Below are 14,626 nucleotides of genomic sequence, written 5' to 3'. Positions count from 1 at the left end.
GCAAATAAACAAAAGTGATCCAGCACAGAAAACTGAAGGTCAGTGACCCTGGATTGCTAGATGGCTATGAGAGGGAATAAATTTATCAGGTCCTAATAGCAGTGACAGTAAAGGAAAGAACAAAATTCTGTTGAGGCAGATCTTGGATTAATCTGCCCAGAGTTGTAGCACCTTTCGTTGACAATTGACTGACCTCTGGCATTTGTGTCCATCCGTACCCTTGGGTCTTTCTCTCCAGAAATCCAACTTTCCCAGCTTCCTCTCTCCTTCCATCTGGGAAAAACTACATTTTCCCATTAGTCCCCTTGCCAATAAGAGTCTATAAGTATATGAAAAACAGCCCCCAGAGTCAGGGATACTCTGAAATTCTGCCTCTAATATATACTGGCCATATTTACCCCAGAAAAATTATTTAACTTTCCAGTGCCCCAGGCAATGCCTAAGACTATAAATTTCAGAACAAGTTTTCCATCAACATTGATTGAGGGTGTTTCCTCACTGGGAATTCCTTATGCCACTGATAATACAGATGAAGACCAAAAATAAATGATCACTTTGCAGGTATTTGCAGAATAGTATAAATGAGAGAAGTTATGAGTATTGCTTTGAAAGAATGACATTATATAATTTGTGTATTATTAGACTATGGTTTTTCTACAATTTAAGCCCAAACTTAGACAATCCATAAATTGGGAATTATGGCTAAATACAATGTAAGCAAGTTTTTTTTTTTATTCAAAGCACTCAATTGGGACAGCTTGGTGGTGCAGTGGATAGAGTACGGATCCTGGAATATCAGGAAGACCTGAGCTCAGATCTGGCCCAGACACTTAATACTTTACTTAGCTGTTTAACCTTGGGCAATCACTTTATCTTGTTGCCTTGCAAAAATCCCATAGATAGGTGGATAGATAGATGGATGGATGTATGCACAGATTAGCCTAGTAGCAACCTCAGTAAGCACAGTCTGGCACATCATAGGAACTTAATACTTAATCCATTTGCTTCCCCCTTCTCCTGAAAATTATTGTTCAAAATTGTTGACTGGTTCATGCACACTTGAAATTTAAGAATATTATTTCTTACTAAAAGGCAGTAATGACTGCAATAAAGTTGAGACCAGTTTAAATAAATTGTTTTGATAATAGAATAGTAAAGATGACCCTGATTGGCATCAGCTATTTTTTTATTGATATTAGTTCAAGTTGCTTAACCACATATGTACACAGGACTAAATGTTGAATAAAAACATACTGTCTGCTCATAAAATTTCCAAGAAGCCAAGGCACAGATTAGCCTATTCAGATGGAACTGTGATCTCATGGGTTTTTATGTCTCTTCCAATGATGCAAATCACAACCTGCCCATGCCTACCCATCTCATGTGACTCTTATACATGTCCTCCCATAAGTTTGCCATAAGTGTTACACCCAATGTGTAGAGAGTCTTCCATGGCAACATGTAAAACAGAAAACAAAACAGGAAAAGAGGGACTTGTACCTTTGTTATTTCTGGTTGCAAAAGGGAACTAGGAAGGAAGAAGCTGATGTTAGGGATTCTCTTGTCTTACTGAGGTAGCAGACTGTCCACTGTAATGCATATCTATCATCCATTTGAAATTAAGTAAAAATTAAATTGTTCAATAAATTACCCAGGTTTCTATGCTTATCTCCATCCCTTTTGAGTGTCAACCTGTCAATGTGAAACAGTTGGTAAACAACACTGACAAGCATTAGGGTTTATGCCATGATGGTCAAAGAGGAATGTTTCTAAAATATACAGTCAACAGTACATAGGCAGAGAAAGCTGAAACATTATTGAGAAAATATATGATTGGCACATATCACTATCAATTCACTCTGAGGGTCTGGGGAAGGGACAGCATTGATGGTCACTAGATTGGGAAAAAAGCATCTTTGAAAAAAATTGTTTTCCCTGATTTGGGCCCTATTTTATCTGATGAGAACTGATAAAGAATACTAAACCATTTTAATACATCTCAATATAGTGGCAAATTTTCCTTTTATTTTTAGTTTGGTGTGTTATTCTAGACTTAGCACACAGATGAATAATTCCAAGGAAGTGATCATAAATTTTTAATAATTTCAGTACTGTCATTCTAGAACAAGGGCACATTGAGGAGATAACATCATCTCAACATGTGGGCTGAGTTGAGTCTGCTTCAGATGGTTTCTCTCAAAGTTAATTGATGGAAACTTCCCACCTTCAGAGTCTCTTATTACCTTAGCAATACCATGCCAAGACTGTTGAACTGCAGCTGTGGGTGTTACGCAGACCACCCACACTACCAGTGTCAGGAAGGCTGTTCTTTCAAACCTCTAATTTATCTAATAATGTCTTTAGTGACTTGTGTAGGTTTGGCATTGTAATGAAAATGTTGCCTGGCTTGGGTTAGAATAAGAGTTCCGTTTGCAGCCTTAAAATTTGTGTTCTCTGGTGTGGAAGAGGTCTCATTAATACCTGCTTTTGTGTATCTAACATAGTCCTTAGAGTCTGAGGGGAAAAATTCTGTTAACCATCTACTTGGGCTATTCTTAATTGACTAATTTCTCCGAGTTTCAGTTTCTTCCTATCACACAGGAGTTCTTTGAACCCTAAAATTGCCATAGAAATGCAAGTTATTATTTTTGTCACTTCTATTACTTTTAATAAACCAACTCATTAAAGTACTCTGACATTCTGGATATTTAGAATTATATTTTAGAACAAGAAAGAAATTTTAAAAATATCTAGTTCCCTTCATTTTTCAAGTGAGGAACCAGAAGCCCAGAGAAATTAAGTTATTTGCTTAGTGTCATATGGCTATTTAATAGCAGACTTGGGACCAGTTTTCTGACTCTTACTCTCATTACTCTCACTCTCTAAGATTGTACATAACTATTAAATGCTGTAATTTTGATTCTCTCCCAGAAAGTGTCAGCTCACTCAGTATGAAACCACACATATCTAGTCTTCAGAGTCAGTATGTGTCACTGATTAGATCCTGAAATTGCATCTAATCTTCTGGACCCTGTGGCAAAACAGATAGCACGTGGTGTGAATTGAAGGATACCACTGCCTACTGAGGGTTTGAGTTATTGTCATAATTATGAGGATCTTTCCTTGATTGCTCAAAGGCAGACTACAAGGAGGAAAAAAATCAAATTGTGTGTTCACTGCAGCTAGGGGAAATCCTAAAGGTTTCCTTTAATGTAGTCCATGTCGCTGAATCCACATTCGCCAGTGTGAAGTCTAAATGGGAAAGTAGTCATGTCTTACATAGAAAACTAACATGCTCTTTTCTGAAATTTGTCATATTCGGCAAGGAATATAGTGCTAATCCACAGATTTGGAGAATGATTTTCATGCTTTTATAATGACAGAACATCTGTGTCTGCCTTAACGTTCTGCTATATCACTGCTTGACTTTTACAAAATGATTCATTTAGGGGAAAAAACCTGACAAAAAAAATTTTAATTTGTGTAAACAATGATTAAAGACTGAGCCCACAGAAGGTGTGTGGTTTGTGCATTATAACACAGTCAATTTCTTTCTGTGAATCATAAAATATTCTTCTAAGCAGGTTTTGGTTTTATGTTTTCTTTTGTGTGTTTTTTTTAAATAATACAAACAAGATGACAAGTTAGGCTAAAAGATGTGAAGTGACTAAAGAGTAAATACTTAGTTACTATTAATAACAGGGATAAATAATTAGGACATTTGTGACTGTAGCACAGTAACAAAGATTTCAGTGAATGTCAGTTGAGTTGAAGGACCATGCATAATTCTGGTGTGAAGGATAATTATTTATTAGCCTTCAAGTAGTATCAGATAATGTGATAGATGAAATCTGGAATAACTGAGGAAATAGGTTTGAACTTATCAATTTATTAAGCAGTGCATGCCAATTGCATAACAAATCAGGACCAAACCTTCTCAGCTTGGCACTGTACCCTGAATACTGGGGAGGACAGATTTTTATGCATTGAAAAAATTAACAGAATTATAAACAAAGATATATGAATAGGTAATCTGATTTCTTATTGGAGGAAAGATTAATGGCTTTCAGGTTGGAAAGGGGAGAGCCAAGTGTCTGTATCCAAAAAAAAAAAATACAAGGAAATAGTAACTGACCAGTATAGGACCAGTTTTTCAGATAAGACATATGGGTTGTTTGATATGTATAATTGTGAGAAAACTCCTTGCATCAGTCTTTGGACTTGACTGGGTTTTTGGTCTAAATTAGACTAGACCCATAATTGAATAGAAAGAGAACTGAACTAGATTCAGAATTGAATCATAAGATGGAATCAGGATGGTTCACTCAATTCGCACAATTCCTTTAATAATTTGATGATGAGCCCCGGCCCTGGTGTCAGGAGTACCTGAATTCAAATCTGGCCTCAGACACTTAATAATTACCTCGCTGTGTGGCTTTGGGCAAGCCACTTAACCCCATTGCCTTGCAAAAACTAAAATCTAAAAAATAAAAAATAATAATTTGATGATGGGTGTCAATATGTGACAATTTTATTGAACCTGAGAGCCTCTTATGAGCAAAACCATGGGAAATTCAGTACTAATACATTGCTATATACACAGAGTCACTACTGGCTTTGGTGAAGAACATCCTATTTAAAATGATTAGCTTTCCAAATGAAGTATAAATAAAATGCTGATGAATGATTTATTTCTCTTCTCAGTTGAGGATATGCTAGATTTAAAAATGATCAAATGGTCCATAAGATAGAATTATTACATTTACCTGCATATAGCTAGGAGGATTGATTTGGGTGCTTTGAGGTCTAAACCAAAGAACAAAATTCTAAATGAGCATTCATTCTCTTTAATGGATTTGTTTTTTATGAGGATAGAAAACTTTTGATGGTTGGGATGATGAATAATGTAGAATAACTTGTAATGGGTGGGTATATGAATGAAGTTTAGAGAGGAAAAGTGTAGACCTTTTAATTCATTGGTATGGGAACTCCCAGTGTGGAATGTCCCCTTAATTGACACAAACAGTAACTCATCTGTAATTTATAGTCTTTGAATGTTGTTGCATGGGGCACTGAGAGGTTAAGATAGCTATCCATAATCACACAGTCAGTTTGTGCCAAAGACTGGACTTGAATCCATGTTTTTCTAATTCTCAATCCCACTCTTAATCAGCTATGACATCTTGTCTCTACCACCTATATAATTTTTATAAAAAGTCATTTTTCTTGTCTACTTCAAGTAATTAAGGAGGATTACTTAACAACTCACTCAGAATTTCTGAGTTGAAATAACAGAAGACCTAGATTCAGACCCCACTCAGACACTGACTAGTTTTGTGTTAGATTAAAAATGATCAAATGATCCACAATATAGAATTATTACATTTACCTGCATATAGCTAGGAGGATTGACTGGGTGCTTTGACTTCTAAACCAAAGAATGATTTTCTGAAAACCTGGGCAACAAATCTCTTAATCTCCTGCTGTCTTTAGGGTATTCTCTCTCGCTCTTTCACTCTCTCGCTCTCTTTCTCTCTCGCTCTCTTATTTTCCCAATTAAATTCATTTTTATTAAATTTTGAGTTATAGTTTTTCCTTCCTTCCTCCTTCCCCTTTCCTTTTCCCAAAATGGTGAGCCATTTGATATAGATTATTTATATGCAATCATGTAAATCAGATTTCTATATCCATCATGTTTTGAAAGAAAAAAACTAAAAGGAAAAAAATACAGTAAAAATAGTATACTTTTATCTCAATTCAGTTCTTTCCATGGATCCAGATTGGAATTGGGGGCAGCTAGGGGGTGCAGTAGATAGAGCATTGGCCCTGGCATCAAGAGGACCTGAGTTCAAATTCGACCTCAGACACTTAATAATTACTTAGCTATGTGACTTTGGGCAAGTCACTTAACCCCCTTGCCTTGCAAAAACCAACAACAAAAACCAAGACTTTTGTAAAATAAATAATTTTAAAAAAGAAGAAATCCTTGGAATTATCTTAGATTAATATATTTCTAAAAGGAGCTAAATAATTCTTAGTTGATCATCACACATTGTTGTGCATTCTATGTACAGTATTCTGATTCTACTCATTTCACTTTGTATCAGTGCATGTAAGTCTTTCCAGGTTTTTCTGAAATCTGCCTGCTCATCATTTCTGATAGCACAATAATATTTCATTGCATTCATATATCACAGCTTTTTCAGTTATTACCCAATTGATTGGTATCCTCTCAATTTCCAAATTTTTGCCTAGGTTACTCCAAATTACAGAGGAGTTGCTAATTGTATTAGTGGAAGGGTTTCTGCACTGGTAGTTCCCATACCAATGAATTAAGTGGTCAAAATTTACCCCCCACAAACTACAGAGCAGTTGTTGCATATTTTAAATATCCATATTTCCCACTTTGGACATGACTCTATTTTCCTAGGTGTCAGTTTTTTCATCTGTAAAATGAAGGGGTTGAATTTCATGGCCTCTGAGGCCATGAGCATCCCTCAGATGATTAATTAAACATAATTTTTTTCTACTTGGATTAGAAATGACTGAATTAGTCAAAACTTTCTATTTTTCAGAAATCCTCCCAAAGAACCTAACACAAAGTTCACAGAGATCCCAATGCAGTGAAATTTGCTAAATCATTCCTCCCTCCCTAACAGTATTTGTCAGAAATATCTTGTTGTTATTCAGTTGATTTATGGTGATTCCATTTGGAGTTTTCTTGGAAAAGATACTCCATTTCCTTCTGCAGTTCATTTTCCCAACAAGGAAACTGAGGCAAACTGACTTGCCCAAGGTTACCCATCTAGTAAGTATCTGAGGCCAGATTGAACTCAGGAAGGAGTCTTCTCAATTTCAGGTCCAGAGGTCTATGTCTTGATCCCTCTTCCCGTCCCCCCACCCAGACATATTTTATATTTGCTCAAACATAAAAATTTCTTATATCAGAATCTTCCTAGCACTGTATGAGAAAAGGTAAATGGAGGCAGTTAATGCACATTAGTCACTCCTGGAAATTCTCTTAATAATGACAGGATATGCTTCTGTTTAACTGGTATCAAACATTCTCTGATGTGACTTTTAAATTATATTTGAAAATTTTATTTTTCAGAAATAATAACTGTTTTAATTCAAAGTCAAAACCATGAGAAAAGATTCAGGTTTAGTTTATAGCTTTCTGTCACATGGGGATTGCTATGTGGATAAAGTGTCTGGCATGATTTTGAACATCTCTCTAGGTATTAGTCAGCTAATCCTCTTCCCTACCTCACTGAAAATATTTTCATTCTGTCTGACAAAAGAGAAAAAAAATTAACAGGGACTAAAAGTGTCTTGCAGATGATACATCTGTCACTAATGGATCTGATGCTTAATGCTCTCAAGTTTTAACATCACTTTATGAATTCAGAGCTGAGCAATTGAAAATTGAAGAAGGAAGTTTCCTTTTTAACTCAAAGAAGACGAGAGGATGTGTGTTTGTGAGAGTGAGTGTGTGTGTGTGTGTGTGTGTGTGTGTGTGTGTGTGTGTGTGTAGGGGGGTGTGATTGTACAGAAAAGATGATTTGGGAATACACCCCCCCCCGAGCCTAAGTCAGTCTTACGGCAGTAAAATCAAGAAAGTAAAACTAAGACAACTTTTATAAACTTTTATAAACACTTCAAGGAATTAAGGAGGATTAATTAACAACTGAGAATTTTTGATTTGGAGTCAATAAGACTTGGGAGTTCAGATCCCACAAATATACTTCATAGCTTTGTGACCCTGAGCTAGACTCTTAACCTCTTACTAGCCCTAGCTTACAACTAAAAATTACGCAAAATTGTTAATTGCAGTGATGGAGTTTTCTTTTCTAGAAGTTCCCATATCAGTGAATTAAATGGTCTAGACTCACCCAAAAATTAGGGGCTCTAGTTAGAATTATTGGATTTATTCAGAAAAATAAACTCTTTGTTAGGAACCATTCAAGTATATACACTGCCCCAGAACTCCCTGGGTTTCACAGGACCTACCATAGGTGGTGGTAGTTGTTGTGTCATTTCAGTCATCACTGACTCTTTGTGACCCCATTTGGCATTTTTTTAGCAGAGAAACTGGAGTGGTTTTCCATTTCCTTCTCCAGTTCATTATAATGGTCACACAGCTAGTATGTGTCTTAGATTATATTTGAATTCAGGTTCTCCTGACTCCAGGCCTAGTGCTCTATATCCATTGTACCATCTAGATACCCTACCACAGGTGGAGATCCTATTAATTTCCCCTATAGATTATAATTTCCAATAAAGCAAGAAGGCCCATCCTCTTAATCTTTGTATCTCTTTTGATATGGCATAATGAAAGGGACACTTTCTTAATGTTTTCTCAACAATAGAGGATTTAACCATTGCTACTGCATCTCCTTTGTTTTACGATGCCCATTTCTTTTTAATTTCACAATCATTTCCTGACATGTAGAATCCTTCCCAATAACAAAGAAAAACAGTTAAGCAAAACTCCAGTATATCTATATCTTCTTCCTCTCTCTCTCTCTCTCTCTCTCTCTCTCTCTCTCTCTTTCTCTTCTCTCTCTGTTCTCTTTTCTCTCTCATTCACCTCTCTGAGACCATAATTGACTTTTGTATTTCACCTGAATTAAACTGATTTTTAATGTTATCTTTATTAACCTCATTGCATTTAATGTATTTTTGTTCTCCTGGTTGTCCTTTTTTCACTCTGCATTCATTCATTTTCCTCCCCATATTTCCCTGAATCCCTCTTACAGCAGAATAATATTCCATATTCACATCTCACATTTTTTTCAACCATTCTCCAATCTGAGTTCCCACTTTCTTTCTACTTTTGTTACCACAAAAAATACTACTATGAATATTTTGGAACATATAGGACCTTTCTGTCTTTTACCTTATATCCCTTCTGGTTTTGAAATGACTTCAGCTTTATATGAAATTCATTGCTTTATTAACTCTTGCTAAAAACTGGTTTCCTTTTATCTTTTTCAGTAATTGCCCTTCCTTTTTGGCTGCTGCTTTAGCCAGAGCAACATCAGATGAAGTCCTTCAGAGTGATCTTTCTATGTACTATATACCAAAGGAAACAGATGGCACAGAAGGAACTGTGGGTAAGTAGCTCTATATATTATTTGAAATACTAAAATGTTGTTATGCAAAGTGACCCACAGCAAATGACATTTAAATATATATTCAGCTGTATTTCATCAATAATGGTTTGAATTCATATTAGCTATCAGAGAGAGACATTTTTAAAAAACTAGTTGAGGAGGAAAAAATATCTTCCAGTTTTTGTAAATAAATTCAGAAGAGGGGAGAGAGGTAAAGGAAGTTACTATGCCACTAGCGGAAAAGAGACAGTTACAATGACAACTGTAGTAGAAGAGACTGATGACTACACAAATGGAGAGAGGAGAGTGAAGAGAAAGTATTATTAGCCAATTACTGGTCAAGCATTAAAGAGCATTAATTATAAGTTAAGGGACCTGTCAGGTTTTTAGTATTTTTTTAGTTTGTGTCTGATTTGAGTTTAATTGGGAGCAAAATAAATATAAAGTTTTGTAACTTAAAGTACAATAAATTCAATAAATCAAGCATATAGAGCACTGAAAATGTAACATACCAAAAAAAATGTAAAGAATAAAAAAAGCTTCCTAAATGCAACTGTAAACCTATCAATCACTGGTGAAGTAGCTATAGAATTCAAACTTTTTGAGATGCTATTGTAGGTTTTTTCCTCCCAGGCAAAGGAGCACAATAGATTTGTCAATGTCTTAGAGAGGCAAGAATTTATTCAGTCCATGAGTGCCTCTAAGGAAATGTTGATATTTTTGAAAATGAGAGACCTTTCAGCTCAAAATAATCTAATATGGCAATTTTTCATTGTAAAACATTAACCTAAGACCCAATATGTTTACCATTCTAGGCCCAGTAATAAAAAGTTTAATAAAAAAACAAATCCAATTTCTAACTTCAAGGAGTTATGAGATAGCTATGGACAAATAAAATTCAATTCAACAAACATTTAAGTGTCTTCTCTACGGATACAGTGACTAAAGCAAAAGTCCCTTCCCACAAGCAACTTATAATCTACTGCAATAAATAGTGTGCACATAACAAATTAAAATATAAAGCAAACTGGATTGGGGTGGGGATCAGAAAACCCTTGCAGAGGAGGAGGAGGTCACTGAGCTGAGCTTTGAAGGAAAACAAGAATTCTGAAAGGCCAAGAGTCAGAGGATGAGTATCTCAGTGAAGTAAAACAACCCATGTGAAGCCATAGAGGCAGGGGTTTGGGAAATGACTGTTTGGTCTAGCTGGAATATAAAATTCCTAAGGTAAAAGTCAGATTATGGGAGGTCTAAAACACCACTTACAGGACTCTATATTCTGTCTGAGAAAGAATGGGGAGAAAGAAGAGAAGCTTTTAGTTGGGACTCATCACATGCTTTACAGATAAGATAGCAGTGGAGCTGAGGCTGGAAGGAAGGCAGAAATAAGGAGAGTGCCTTTGTTGACATGAAAAATGACCTGTGCATTGAGGGAGATGTCAATTGAAGTTAGAGGAACAATTAGTATAAATAAGTAAATAGAAATTATATGGTCCAACCTGTGCTTAAGATTACTTTAGTGTGTTAAGGCTGTGTTTAAGAGGAAGAACTAATAGGGTATTTCAATTCTCCTGATGAGAGCAGATGAGACTTTGACCAAAAAAGTTCAAAGAAGGGAAGCAGCTGAGCAAGTGGAACAGATGGGACAGATGTGAAAAATGTTGTGGAGGAAGAATTGACAGGGACATTTCAATTGATTAGACATGAGGGAATGAAGGATGATGATGTTTGTCCTTCATTATTGATGGAGACCACAACACCATGAGGTGATGCCATGACAAGCACATGAACTGGATTTGAGTGAGGGGGATGCTGTGCTAAGTCAGCAGTCTCACTTACTCCTCTAGAGTCAACTGGATCCAGTGGCCAGATAGGAATCAGGATGACTAGAGATGGACTTGGATGAAAGGTAATCAGGGTTAAGTGACTTGCCAAAGTTCACACAGGTAGAACTGAGACTAGATTCGAGCTTCTGTCCTCCTGACTTCAAAGCCAGTGCTCTATCCATTGTGCCACCAAGCTGCCCCAGGAATGAGGGAATGGGAAGAGACATATATGAAAGTTTTTGAATCTAGGTTACTGGGAGGATGATAATATTTTTAGCAGAAATAAGGAAGTGGAGGTATGTTTTGGAAGGAGGAGGAGAGATATATGAGTTATGTTGAGCCTGAGGTGCCAGTGAAGTTGTCCAGCAGGTAATTGGATGGGAAATGGAGTGGGGGGGGGTAAATTAGAGCTAGATAATTTGACATGAGAACCATCTACAAACATGATTATTTTGACACCAGTGAGAACAGAAGAGATCACCCTGGAGGAATATAGAAAAGAAAGACAGCTAAAAGAGAGATCTTTGAGGAATGTTCAAACATAGGAGGTGGCAGAAGAATAAAGAACTAGCTTAGGACTCTGGTCGGAGTAGGGAGCAGCTAGGTGATGCAGTGGATAGAGCACTGGCCCTAGAGTCAGGAGCACCTGAGTTCAAATTCGGCCTCAGATACTTAATAACTACCTATGGATAAAGCACTGGCCCTGGAGTCAGGAGTACCTAAGTTCAAATCCGGTCTCAGACACTTAATAATTACCTAGCTGTGTGGCCTTGGGCAAGCCACTTAATCCCATTTGCCTTGCAAAAACATAAAAAAAAACCCCAAAAATTTAATAACTACCTAGCTGTGTGACCTTGCATAAAGTCACTTAACCCCTTTGCCTTACAAAACAAAACAAAAACCAAAAATAAATAAATAAATGTCAGGATTCTGGTCAGAAAGATTGGAAAAGAACTAAAAAAGGGAGAATCACAAAAGCCAAAGGAGAAATGGATAGGAGGGAAGAGTTCACAGTATCTAAAACTGCAGAACAGTCAAGGAGGGATAAGAACCAAGAAAAAATTATTGGCATTGCCAATTAAAGATTATTGATAGTTTCTCTAATAAAGGCCTAATTTCTCAAACATATAGTCAAATATTTGAGTCAGATTTATAAGAATACAAGTCATTGACCAGTTGATAAACTGACAAAGGATTTCAACAGGCAGTTTTCAGAAGAAGAAATCAAAACTCTATAGTCATAAGAAGAAATACTCTCTCTGTTGAGAAATGTAAATTAAAAACAACTAAGATTATCTACCTCACACTTATCAGATTAGCTAACATGACAGAAAGGGAAAATGACATGTGGAAAAAATGAGACATTAATGCACTGTCAGTGGTGTTGTGAACTGGTCCAGTCATTCTAGAAAGCAATTTGGAACTATGCCTCAAAGGAGTAAAACAATATGCATACTTTTTGACCCAGGTAAACCTCTACTAGATTTGTGACATAAAGAGATCAAAGGAAAAGGAAAAGAACCAATAGCTGAACAAATTGTGGTTTATGATTGTGGTAGAATACTATTGTTCTTTAAGAAATGAATAGCAGAATGGTTTCAGAAAAACCTAGGAAGATCTATATGAACTGATGCAAAGTGAAGTGAGCAGAACCAGAAGATCATTGTATATAGCAATAGCAATACTGTCTGATGGTCAACTGTGAATGACTTAGCTACTCTCAGCAATGTAACGATCCATGACAACCCAAAGGACTTATGATGAAAAATACTATGTATCTCCAGAGAAAGAAATAATGTTTAAATGCAGATCAAAGCATATTTTTTTATTCTTTATATTCTAGATTGTTATGGGATTGTTTTTTGGAGGGGTCTTTGTTTTCTTTTGTAGCATGGCTAATATAGAAATGTTTTGCATGACTGCACTGCATAATCTATATCAAATTGCTTGCCTTCTGGGAGGCAATATTAAAAATGTCTTGATAAAATTTAATTGAGAAGAAAAATTTTTAAGATTGTTAGTGAAAGGATTGTGAATGTAAGCCAGATTTTAGGACATTGGAAGAATATAGTAGTAAACTAAGAAGCACTAATGGGGGAAGTAAACTAGTCTAGCTAAAAATGTTTAGGGAAGAAAGATGAGATGAGAAGGTAGCTTGTGGGGGTTATAATATCAAAGAAAGGGATTCTTTGGTTTATAGTGTTATTCAACTAAGATCCAAAAGACTGGAGTGAATGGGAAGCAAAGGGTTGAGGAGTTAGCGCAACTCATGTCAGAAGACTGGTTTTCACAGTTCACTAAGAGATGAGGTGATTTACTCAGAGGAGGGGAATGTTGAATTGAAGAAGGAAGTGAGCTGAAGCTTAAAGAGAGGAGGAGGTTTAGAACAACTATCTTGGGGAAAGTGATAGGGAGTCAGTATTTAATGGATAAAAGGATTTCCACATAAGTAAAGACCCAGTTAAGGTTAGAATTGCTTGTCCAGTTTTGGACATTTACTTTAAATTTGCTACAGGAAAAAAATCAAACCAGATTAGTTAGATTCTGAGGAATATAAAGAAAATGAATAATGAAGAGAATTGCTCTTTGGACAGTGAGTATGTCATTTAATAAAGGGCCCTGGAAACAAGAGCAAACAAAATTAGGAGACATCTAGGAGACTTGTATCACTTCTCTGTTCTCCAAGTTATTCTTGGTAGGGAAAAATATCTAAGAATAAAGAATTGTTTCTCTTGAAGCAAATGTCTCCTCTTAACTAACAGTAACTGATTCACCTGAAATCAATGTATTCTAGAGTGAAGTTAGGATTCCTGATATGATATAGGTATCAGTAAGTAGTGTATGGAAGCAAATTTGATCTCATCAGTATCATGGAAACTTGGGGAGATGGCTATATGACTGGATTGTGTCTCTGGATATAGATTTCTTTATGAAAAAGAAAAAGAGTAAGTGGATGGGGAAGGTGGGACTGCAATATAGATGGAGAAGGTCAAAGGATGAAGAAACAAAGTGACTTTGTCATTGGAGCATACCAACAACTACCTGGACAGAAGAGAAGAAATAAATGAGGAGTCTGGGGAACATCACAATCCTGGCAAAGTTATCACGACATCTGCTGTTGCGCTCTCACTCTCTCTCTCTCTCTCTTCCCAAAAAGAACTAATCCTTGCTTAGGAATAAAATTCTGAGGACACAAAGGGAAATAATTACATTGAGGAGAAAAATGAAATTTTTCTGAATAATGTGAGTAATCAGGAACTCACCAACTAACTTGAATTTTAAAAAGAAATTTACAGAGGATGAAAGAAAAATCAGAGAATGAATTTTGAAGGGTAGTTATGTCTTCTCAAAGGTATCAGGAATGTTAAAACTTAGTATGAGCTGAGGCTGATGAAAGAAGCTAAAAACAACAAAAAGGACTTGTTGTTTTGGTTTGTTGTTGTTGTTTTTTAAACTTATATTAGGTGTGTAAAGGAAGACCAAAGAATGGAAAGGACCTTTGCATAAGATAGATGAGATGACAATTAACAAGAGAGAAAGGCAGAGCCATTCAAATTATATTTTGTTTCTTTTATCTCTGCAACAAGGAAGAATGACCTTTACTCTAGAAGTGACAGAACAAAATGATTAATAGGGAACTGATGTTCAAGATAAGTAGATAATAAGAGAACATCAAATGCATTT

At 36.0% G+C, this 14,626-nt stretch overlaps 2 protein-coding genes across 2 annotated transcripts in view; one reads left to right on the top strand and one right to left on the bottom strand.

Annotated features, from left to right (window-relative positions):
- Nucleotides 1–14,626, bottom strand: part of TRIM37 (tripartite motif containing 37) — a 155,909-nt gene that overhangs the window by 1,530 nt on the left and 139,753 nt on the right. The window lies entirely within an intron of this gene.
- PPM1E (protein phosphatase, Mg2+/Mn2+ dependent 1E) overlaps nucleotides 1–14,626 on the top strand; it is a 220,678-nt gene that overhangs the window by 174,099 nt on the left and 31,953 nt on the right. Inside the window, exon 2 of the mRNA XM_074223596.1 lies at nucleotides 8,998–9,116. Within this exon, the coding sequence (XP_074079697.1) occupies nucleotides 8,998–9,116 (119 nt within the window). The remainder of the gene's footprint in view (nucleotides 1–8,997; nucleotides 9,117–14,626) is intronic.

Source organism: Macrotis lagotis, chromosome 2, assembly GCF_037893015.1.
Source record: "Macrotis lagotis isolate mMagLag1 chromosome 2, bilby.v1.9.chrom.fasta, whole genome shotgun sequence".
NCBI lineage: Eukaryota > Metazoa > Chordata > Mammalia > Peramelemorphia > Peramelidae > Macrotis > Macrotis lagotis.
This window is presented reverse-complemented; position numbering and strand designations above follow the sequence as displayed.